Raw genomic sequence first — 11,500 nt, 5'->3', positions numbered from 1 at the left:
TGAGTTTTGTGTAGGAAGAGTTTATTAACAAGTTGAATGGTTAGCCACAGATTATTGCAGCTAAACAAAAGAATGAGAATCAGTTAGCTAGAATTCAGCTCTTCTAATCTAGGAAGTCATTTTTTCGGTGTTTGGTTACCAGAACATAGTTTATAAAAAACATTTTACTTCATTGCTGGAAAATGACATCTCTCACTTTTAACTTCGTATTACTTGCTCCAACTAATACTTAGATATTATTATAAATCTTTCGCGCCGAAAATTTTTATAAGACACTTTTCAACCTTTACTGCTGGTCCAAAAATGAATTCTCCTCCTGATTTTCAAGGCATTCAACAAAATTTAAAACTTGCTTTCTCCGGATTAAAAAAAGTGTCCACTTATTAAATAAAAAAATAATTCACCTTATTCTTCCAAAATTGCTCTTATTTACATATTCCTAAAAGTCTTTTATTACTCCAATTTTCTACGATATCATTAGATAAGTTCAACATGTGGTTGTTCCAAGTTTGACTACTATTCAAATTTTTCCATTCGACGTTTTTTCACAGATTCCAAGTTTGGCTCACTTATGTTTTGGTCTAGGCATTTAAAATTTATTCAAGGCATGTGATGATCAAGAGTTTTATAATTTCATTTTTTATGCGGAAATCAAACTTTCTTTTATTTATAGGACAAATTTTGGTGGTAAATATTGAAAATTTGCTCCATTTGACGTTTTGAAATTTTACTAAAAATTTGCAATTTTATTTTGGATACTAACCATGTTAGATGACCATTTTGAGAAGAGAAGTTTAAAGGTTTATTCCTTCTTACTGCTTCGGTATGTGCTGTAAGTTGGAGCACTTTTAACTACCCCATTATACGACTTAAAGAAGAAATAATGGAGTGTTCTATTAATCATTGCAATATGTTCATACTAGTTAATGTTAAGTATTGAGTGATCAAGTCTCAATGTTTCAAGTTAATACTCATGGAAATCTTAATTAGAGGTAGTTTAGTCAATTTACATATTTTTTTTTTGGAGTGAATAGTTTAGGGGGTGTGCAAATAACTGAATGGACTCTTTTTTTTATCCGGAGGGAGTAATATGTTCCCCTAATTGGGTATTCAGAAAGGTTGATGCCCCTCGTGATTCTTAAGGCTTTAAACAAATTAAATTTAATAAATTACCTTTTTCGATTTTTCAATATAACACTTCTTAAGTCAAATTAAATCATTTAATTCGAGAAAAAGGAGTATGTATATGGGTAAAACCGAGGAAACGGATATCCTCGGTTTCCCGATGTGAAAGCTATGCTCGGTCGGTATGAGACCGATCCTATCAGGACCCGGTATCCAAGCTCGACTTAGAATGAGGCGTTAAAGCGAGATGAAAGGGTGGTTAGGCACCGTGACAAAAAGACTGAAATATCCGCCATCAGCCAGATATTTCGGCACCGATTGCGTTAACAGCTATCAGCAGATTCTGTTCCTTTTTTAGAATTGTACTAGGGTTAGAACTCCTCTACTATATAAAGAGGAGGCCCCCATTTATTTTCAGTCAGTTTTTTCCTAACACAGATATATACGGTGTACTAAGCAGGCAATATAATCATCAAAATTCATTCATCTTTTCTAAATTTCTCATTATTACTCATTCTTCAGTATCCGGTCATAGGGGATTGACCTCGGCTCTCAGTACCCGAGGCCGATCAGCACTCATCACGATCAGATCTATATATTTCATTCTACTTCTTTGTTTGTCGTATAATCTAATGTCGTGTTAAATTAAACCACATATCCTTAGCACCGCGTACAAATTCAATTGTTATCCATTTTAAGGGTAAATAGAGTAGTAGATAAATTTCCAATTGGCTCTGGACTAAGATTCATATAAATTGGCTCTGTTTCCAAATGGCTCTGGACTTTCTTCAAAACCTATTTTTTTCCGGTCAGATCTGTAGCAAAACGGAGAAGACAGAGAAGACGGAGAAGACGACTGACGTCGGTCAGATCTAGATGGAGAAGACGACAAATACTCAGAGAAGACGGCTGGGGTAGTGGCAGTGGTGTGGTTTGGCGATGGTGTGGAGTTATATAGTTCGCCGGAGAAGATGGCTGCTCCGGTTCACCAGAGCTGGAAGCTCCTCGCCGGAGCAGTGGGGGAAGAGGGGAGAGAGATGGGAGGGTTGGGTTGGAAGTGAATAATGTGATGATGGGTATTCTACCTTAAATATATATGTAGCAATTAATTGTATTTAACAAATTACTTTTAGTTATAGGATGTAATTAATCTAAACAATAGTTACTAAATCTAAATATGTACTAGAATTAGTTATGCCATGTAGTTATCCAAAAAGAATTGACACAAAAAGAGCAAAGGAGCAAAGTATCTTCAAATTTCAAGGAGGTTTAAGGGATTGTTTGTTTTGAAAACAAGTTATGCTAGGATTACTTATATTGGAGTGGTTATACTAGGATTAGTCGTCCTAGTATGATTTCTTATTGACTGCTTGGTCTGTTGTGTTAAAAATAACATGCATTGCATAATTATTTATTTATAAAATTGCCCTCCACCTTATATTTAGTAGAAAAAGTATTTAAGAGACCTCATGGTATTTTTGTTATTTTCATTGTTTTATTCAGGGATAACTAATCATGGTACTATTATTTCACCATTTGACATAAATAACTAATTCCAGTACTATTTTTTATCCTATTATAACTTATCCCAGGATTAGTAACCAAACAAGAGATAAAACAATACTAAATTTTTATCCCAGGATTATTTATGCTTGTACAACATACCAAACGATAAGAGGTCGTTTGGTTAGGATACAAGTTATGTTGAGATTTGTTATACTGAGATTAGTTATGTTGGGATTAGTATTCTAGTATTATTTCTTACTGATTGTTTGGTTTGTTATATTAAAAGTAACACACATCACATAATTTCTAAGAAAAAATTATTTGTTTAGCAAAATACCCTCTACCTTATTTAATAGAAAAGGGTTTGAGGGACCTCAGAGTTATTTTTGTCATTTTTATTATTTTATTATGGGATAACTAATCCTGATACTATTATTTCACCATTAGCAGGGATAACTTATCCCAGTACTATTTCTAATCCTAGTACTCACTCCGTTCCATATTATTTGGCCACATTACTAAAAATATATGTCCTAAATTACTTGTTCATTTACAAAATCAAGATAAAATTAATTAAATCTTTCCATCTTACCCTCAGTATTAAATATTCTTGAAAAATAATCAATATTGATTAGAATGTATTTATTCGAGAGAGATAGGAATAAGATAGTAAAATACATTTTTTATTTATGATTTCTTTAGGAAAGTGCAAAAGGGAAAGTGACCAACTAATATAGGACGGAGGGAGTATAACTTATCTCATAATTAGTAACCAAACAAGGGATAAAACAGTACTAAATTATTATCCAGGACTATTTATGCTTGTCCAGCACACCAAACGACGCCTTAGTATATACTAACCATTCTTTGAGGGGTTATATGTAATTTTCCTTTTCTTCTTAATTTCGAAACTGTAAGGAAGCTAGGGTTTATCAAAAATGGAGACAGCCAAAGACACCGTACAAAACGACGTCGTTTTGCGCTCCGACGACGATACTCCGACGCTAAGTTCTTACGCTTTAGAAGCACTAAAAGCGTTCCTCGCGGAACAGAACGGAGCACTAGTTGAAGATGACGTGGCGGAGCAGGCGGCGGAGGATGACGTGGCACTGGTGTCGGAGGATTGGCGGCTAAGCCAGTTCTGGTATGACAGAGAAACAGCTGAAACTGTTGCTAATGAAGTGCTGGAGCTTTGCCGGTCGATTGATTCGCCGGCCGTTGCTTGCATTGCTTGCCCCACGCTTTACGCTTATCTCAAGGTACTACTGTACGGTTATTTTAAAGCTAATTGTATTACTTATTGAAATATGGAAGGACTAAACTGTAAGAGTAGAAAAGTAATAACTAACTGGACCCCGCGTGTAACTAACTCATCTCTTCCTTGTATGTACAACCCTGCAAGCTAACCCACTGATTGGATGGTTGTTTCCCGTGGTTCATTAATGTACAGTATGATGTTGTATTGTATTATACTGTATTTATTAACACAATGTTTGGATAGACTGTATCGTTTGTTGTTGTGGTTTAATAACATTTGTATTGTTCGGTTTGACTGTATTATAGTGTATAATAACTTGTAAGTTCACTAAAATGCTCTTTAACTCTTAAATTAGAAATTAGTTTATATATCAATAATACTCAGGTAAAGGATAAAATAGGAACTTTTAAAAATAAGTTGGTGGTGGGTGTGGGTGAGTGGTTGTGGGGTGGGTTTGGGTGGTGATGAAGGATAGTGGGTGGGGGTGGTGGAGGGGTGGGTGGTGTGATGTGGGATGAGGGTGGGGATAGTGATTGGTAGGGTGGGGGTGAGTGGTTGTGGGGTGGGGTTGGGTGGTGATGAGGGGTAGTGGGTGGTGGTTGGGGGTGGTAGGGTGGGTGGGGTAGTTGGCGTGGTGAGTGGTAGGGTGGGGTGGGGTAGGGTAGGGTTAGTGGTTGGGCAGGGGTGGGGTGGGGTGGGGTGGGGTGGGGTAGGGTTAGTGGTGGGGTGGGGGTATAATGGAGAAATGAAATACGTAGCCATGCAAAAATCACCAAATCCGTGGTTACAAAATTGAACTTTTTCATGGCTATATAACCACGGAATTATAATGGATTTACAACACCATACCACATAATTTTAAGAACAATGGATACAAACATGGTTTCGTAGAAAACCATACATTAATGAACCACGGGAAACCACCATCCAAACAGGGTGTAAGAGTACCCAGAACACATCATGAAACCGATAAAAAGCACCGTGAATAACCTCAGGGTTATTGTTAATTTCATTTTGTATGGGATGAATATAATTCAGCCTGGTGAAAATTTACTAAAATGAGAACAGTAATTCTTGGCCTCGTGAGATTTGATTCAATGGCATGGTAGTACAGAGTAATGTGTGGTAGGGAGCAAGTCACAACTTCAAATCATACCGTGGCAAAGAGAAAGCACCGAGTGATTTCTTCCTATTTGCCCAAGTTTGGTGGACAGGGTTACCCTGGCTCGTACACTCGTGCTGGTGAATCAAGCTTGTTATTTAGCTGGAAACAACTGATTTCTCTGAAATAAGAAACAATAGTTCTTGAAATTCTAATTGAAGGACATTGTTCATTTTGATTTTGCGGTATGTGTACTAAGGTGATACTGAGTGTATTTTAGTTGTCAAACTTGTATACTTAGGCCGCTTTCGTCCTTTAAAGTCTAGACATAAAAAACAAATCACGTTAAGTCTAGACACTATAATTCTGTGTACACTATATTTCTAGCTCCATGTTATATCTGTATCGTATATCGTGTGTAAATTATTTGCATGCCCAATTTCAGATTATGTAAGAAATTTATAATTTATGTCATATTGTTTCAAGAGTGTTTGTACACAGTGCTTATGAAGCAATCCTGACGTTTTTCTTACATTTCCTTTTTCCCATCATAGTGTTGTGGTGTTCCTTATTTTCTTTTGTGTTCCTCTCTTCAATGGCTACTTTTAGTAACTTAAAATTGGAGATTTAGCTAGACTAAAGCATCGTAAAATGTCTACTTTGGCTGGAAAAAGTATAATTTATGATTAATGTGATATCTCCTTTCACACCCTCTCTCTCTCTCCCTCTCTCACTCGGTCTCTCACTGTGAGGGCATCAAAGAACAAGTCTTTTAATGAGGGGTTCAGTTTCAATGGAGTATTAGTGGTGCACAAGTTTCCAGAAGATCACACCTATAATCATATTCTTCCAAAAGTCTTCATGCTCTTCGGTTTCTTTTCCTTCATCTTGTTGATGAATGAGAGGGCCAATTTTCTCATATTATTCCGCATCTTGGGTCCATTTTCTTCATTTCTTGTAACTCTTCTCTTTTCCTCTAGATGAGTTTTCATATAAATCAACTTTACCAGTTTCAAAACAAAAGTTTTCTTATAAATGTTGAAAAAGGATATTAACCTTTGTTGAGTGAAGAACAAAGCAATGGCAAGCAAAGAATAGCACTTTCAAAGAAAAAAGTGTTTGAAGGTGATCCATCAGTTTGCAACCAATTATACTATAGCACTCGCAGACAATTTTGACCTGTATAATTTTAAAAGATAACTTGCTTTATGGAGTCATACGCATTGATGAGTCTTCATTCTTCCACGTACTCATATGCTGTGAACGTCTTTTTGGTCATGGAACTATGTGCAATATAATCTTATGATTCCTCATTCCTCGGCATAATTCGTTGCTTTTCTTTGATGTGAAGATTGCAGGATGTTTTCCCCTAAAGTAGCAAAAAGAGCTGCTCTTTTATTAGATTGTTTTGCTATTTTCCTGCCTCTCATTTTTATGCTGTTCTCCTACTTCAGTGTGAGCTAGTAGGTCTAGAGCTCATTGCCATGATGTTTTCCATAGCACAATTCATCATTTTTCTTTAATGTACCCCTCTCTCCAATTTTATGTTATTCTCCTTTCTCAAAGTTAGTCAGTAGGTCCGAAGCTCATTGCCAGGTTATCTCATTAGTTTGGACCTTGAGGGTACTCAATTGTTATCTGATCTTTTAGTTCTTCATGGTGAACTGCTATATGTTCCAACTTCTAATGCTTTGTTTTATGCACTTGGTCTCAGAAAATTGACCCTAATGTACCAGCACAACTTCTTGAGTATGACAAACGGTTTGAACAGTATGGAAGTGAGTTCACATTCTACGACTACAAACAACCAGAAGACCTTCCTTCATCATTGAAACATTCATATCCAATAATTGTTGCAGATCCTCCTTACCTGGTGAGAGCTTATATATGCTGTATACCGAAGCGGTTCTATGATTATTAAAAAATGTCTTATTTTCTACTTATTTCGTTTTTACTTGTGTCTGATTTGATTCTGAAGGTCCCTCTATACTTGAGAGATATCTCTAAATAAATTATCCTCCTTATATTCAGAATTTTACCTTTAGTTGAAGATCATTCATTGCTTAATTATGGGCTTCCTTCTCACCTTTGGTTGGGATGATATATGAAAAGAGTGCATAGTTTGCATGTAAGTATCCCAACCTTGACTGTTTCATAGTCTGGCATGCAAGTTTCTAAGTAAACCTTATTCTTGCCCATTTCTTTTCTTCTCTAAATTTGGTCATCTTAATTTCAAATGTTACTTTCTCTTCTAAGTTCTATCAGAAAATTCATGCTTCTTTCATTTTCTACTGGTCTCCACTAATTAGAGATTTTATGCTGCCTTGATTGTTCATTTTTCTGATTTGTTATTCTTCGATCAACGGGCATATCTTAGTATCTAGTTGACAATGCTCATAAACATAATTTTTATCTTTACCTCTGCTTCTTCTTTTTTATTTTTTTATTTTTTTTAATCTATATATTTATATAAAGCAGGGCACTAGACCCGCCACGTGGCATGCCTCTTTGGCCTCAAATGTTATTTATCTTTTGTCATTTTTTTGCCTTTTTCTTTCAAATTTTATATTAAAAAAATATTCTTTTCCGTTAAATGCAACACAAGCCGTTGCAATTGTTCCCAACAAAAACTAAACATTGCATCCCTTAAACAAATGGAAAACAAAACAGTGCATCCCTTGAACAAATGAAACGTATGGTTACAGCTGATTTAATTTAAACTTTTTAGTTAAAATTCCGCACTTAATTTCTCATTTTCTATGACGTTCTTACATAATATATATTAGTTACAAAATTATTCAATGCCCAACACATCTTTGTTTTTCCCTGTCCTCTCAGCTTTCTATATTACTCTTTGTTTTCCATCTCAGTCCACAATCCTGTCTCTTATGTCAAATTAATGTAATAATTACTCATATTACACACACAAAAAAAAAAAAAAAAAACGAAGACAAATTTAGGAAATTCAAAGTTTAAAAACTTTTTCAACAATTCATTTTTTTTATTTGACTGCTTTAATTTTATAGTTTTGAAGATTTTTGATATATGATGATTGAACTTATTTTTAGGAATGTGACTTCATTATGGAGAAATATAAGAATTTGATTGTTTGTTAGTAATTTTTTAGAAATTTGTTTTGATTTTGGAGCAAGGTGTTCTCATCCGTGTTATATTTTATCCACGACGGTTGCCAATCAGTATTGAATTTAAATTTACCAATATATATCTCATCGGTGTTGTAGTTTGTCCCTAACTTTTTGTCCAGTTATTATTGAACTTTTGAACATTCACCCATACATTATTCAACTGATACTCTTCAAGTTTATGCCTTGCTGCTTTTTACGAGAATGCCAAGTAACTTCCTCAAAACTACTTCATGGATTTAGGTATGAAGATTTCTATATTTTTCTTGATTTCTTATCTTTTGGCGTTTAGAAATATATCTTAACAACCTTTTGTTTAATTTTGTTTGTAATTGGACTATTTTGAGCGGAAAAGACATTAACTGCATTGGGCATTTTTGCTTTTATTTTTTTGTTGTGTCATCGTGACCTCTTCTTTTTATTTCGCTTAAAGTTATGTTTTGATTTAGAAATCTAAGTTTCTCAAAGTACTTATCTGTTGTGTTATGAATTTGTGTGCATCGTCAGAAAAAAAAAAAAGATATTCTATTTTTTACAAAAATATATTTTATGGTTAGTTTAAGATTAGAGTATTAGAAAAATATCATTTCATAAATTAAGTTTGTAAAATTCTTAAATTGGTGTCACCATGTTGTTATTTCTGATACTTTTTTGTTTTCCAATTAAAACTTGTGTAACATGACAAGCATTTTTGACAACAACAACAATTTTCTTTTTACTCGGACAATAGTTGAGGTAAAGGATTAACGATGTAGGAATTGCAAATATAGTGCTTGGTTCCAGCATCACTTTTGTAAAAATTAATAGACAAAGATGATTTTTTCAGCTAAGAACCTTTTGTAGTTTTTCTTTTTAATAAAGCAATTAACTATTATAGTTTCAATAGGGAAATAACACTTCTTCTTCTTCTTCTTCTTCTTCTTCTTCTTCTTCTTCTTCTTCTTCTTCTTCTTCTTTTTTTTTTTTTTTTTTGTATTGTCCGTGCCATCTTTTGTAAGATTTTTGAAAAAGTTACTTTTCCTTGGACAGTTTTATTTTTGTACATACTTGAGAAAATGCGCGCTATGTTGCCTTCTTGAGATATTCTGTATGTTAATAATTACTATGTGATTAATTCTGGTGAACACTTCATTGTGATATCAAAAGATTTTGGGTTTTACCTCTTAGGTTTCTGCTTTTTTCCTTTACGAAGTGAAAATAAAAAAGAAACTTGTGTTTAAATATACACTTTTAATTTGAAACTGTGTATTAGTTTTACTAATTGTCCGTCAATGCATTAATAATATCATTATCTTCTAAAGATATTAAGTAAAGAGAGTTTTACTGCTTTGTTTGCATAATCTAATTACTATACGATTGTTATTAACATTTCTGAATAGCATTTAAATAGGAATAAAGGGGCAGAAGACTGTAATTACATAATTTTTCCCTCTACGCAATAAGTTCCCTTCACAATAGGAAATTTTATTTATTTGATTTTTTTTATATTTGATTTTTTCATATATATTTTTTTTTTCCTTAAACACTTGATTTTTTATTTTATTTGTGTTTGTCTTAGATTAAAGTTTACTTTTTTATTAATTAAATTTACAAAATAACGTATCTAACTGTGCGAAGCGCGGGTCAATTAACTAGTTTTTATAATAAATCTGCTTTGTCTTTTACCTTTTATTAATCTGGATCCCAAGCATAATTACCTCTACCCTCAAGGTTTGTCTCTCTATAAATATGCAAGGATCCTGCTTAAAAATGAACCTGAAGAAAGGCTTGCTTAAATTAACCTGTAGCGCATCTTCAGCTATATTAGAAAGCTGTTCATAACCTAGAAAATGATAGATATTTCTAATCACTTAACCTCTTTTATCTCTGTTAGGAAACTAACTCTTTATGAACTGTCGTGACTGTGAAGATAATTAATCCCATTATTGACATTACTTGTCTAGTGCAAGTTTGACATTTATACGATGATTCATTCAATACTTTTTTTCTTTTCATTTTTTAGAGTCGGGAATGCTGTGAAAGTGAATTGATCACATTATTGTCAGTACTTGTCTTGTGCAATTTTGACATATATGCAATGATTTATTCAAATACCTTTTTTTCGTAAATTTTCAGAGTCAGGAATGCTTGGAGAAAACTGCTCAAACAATTTCTTTTCTCATGAGACCAGGACAACCTTACTTGCTTTTACTCACAGGTACGTACTGAATTTTATGCAATGTTTTACGACCTGGTCTCCCGTTGTTCATTGTGTTAATGGGTCATTGAATCTAGTTATTTTTTCCCAAGGATCATTAAACATTAAATCCTGTTATCTCTGCCTGTCTTCATTCTTTATGGTTGTCATGAAACTGCTTACTAATTTTATTATAGCAAATATTATGACCTTATCAAAAAAAAAAAAAAACTAGTAGAAAATATATAAAAAAGTCGAAACTATTGCTCCCTCCGTCCATTTTTACTTGTCCTGTATTGACTTGTCACTCCCCTTAAAGAGTCATAAATAGAATGACAATTTTACTATATCATCCCTATTATTACTAATGATTGAAATCAATCAAACATACTCGATCACCCCTATTATTACTAATGATTGAAATCGATCAAACATACTTTAAAAACAATCAAACATACTTTAAAATTTGTGTAAAAATGGACGGAGGGAGTAAATGATTTAGAGACAAGATTTATCGACTTTCAGTTGCCTCCAAAGCAAAAAAAAAAAAAAGAGGAGGAACAAAATTACAAGAACAGAGAGTGAGAATTCTACTGAAGAAAAGAGAAAAGATAAAATGACAGGAGAAAGTGAAGAAGGATATCCCATCTTGAAAATAACCAGAGTGAATATCTTGAATGTTATTTCACTTCTCTTTCTTTTTTGGTCACGTAGGTGAAGTGCAAAGGGATAGGGCTTCAGAGCTCTTGGGTTTACGTCCATGCGCTTTTAGGCCACATCACTCCAGCAAACTAGGCAATGAGTTTCGACTGTTTACAAACTATGACCCAGGGACAAGGCTAGGTGGCTGGGAACAGACGTAGCAAACACTTCTCCAATTGGAAATCTTTAGGTTGACATTGGTTTGTTGTGATAGAAGCTTTTTCGAACATACTTCAAGTTTCGCATCTTTTCATGAAATATTATCTCTAAACCTTCTTCAGTTACCTAAACATACCTAAAAGAGCAAAAATATCAGAATGATATAGTTGTATTCTGGTTTCTCGTTCAGTTTTTTGTTTCCTTATATGGGGGCCATTTTGAGGTGCCGGAAAACCTATTGTCTGTGCAACTTGTGAAATTTTGTCAGTTTTTACCTCTGTTCTGCCTTCCATCTTACCTAGTGTTCATTTATAAGTTTTCCATATATT

At 33.9% G+C, this 11,500-nt stretch overlaps 1 protein-coding gene across 1 annotated transcript; it reads left to right on the top strand.

The window, feature by feature from the left end:
* The first annotated feature begins 3,499 nt into the window (after nucleotides 1–3,499).
* Nucleotides 3,500–11,463, top strand: LOC132607259 (uncharacterized). Its single transcript, XM_060321158.1, has 4 exons — nucleotides 3,500–3,890; nucleotides 6,706–6,864; nucleotides 10,250–10,331; nucleotides 11,025–11,463. Exons 1-4 carry the CDS (start codon nucleotides 3,570–3,572, stop codon nucleotides 11,171–11,173), a joined length of 711 nt encoding a protein of 236 aa, XP_060177141.1. The 5' UTR covers nucleotides 3,500–3,569; the 3' UTR covers nucleotides 11,174–11,463.
* The last annotated feature ends 37 nt before the right edge of the window (nucleotides 11,464–11,500 follow it).

The sequence above is a fragment of the Lycium barbarum genome, chromosome 8, assembly GCF_019175385.1.
Source record: "Lycium barbarum isolate Lr01 chromosome 8, ASM1917538v2, whole genome shotgun sequence".
In the NCBI taxonomy this organism is placed as follows: Eukaryota; Viridiplantae; Streptophyta; class Magnoliopsida; order Solanales; family Solanaceae; genus Lycium; species Lycium barbarum.
This window is presented reverse-complemented; position numbering and strand designations above follow the sequence as displayed.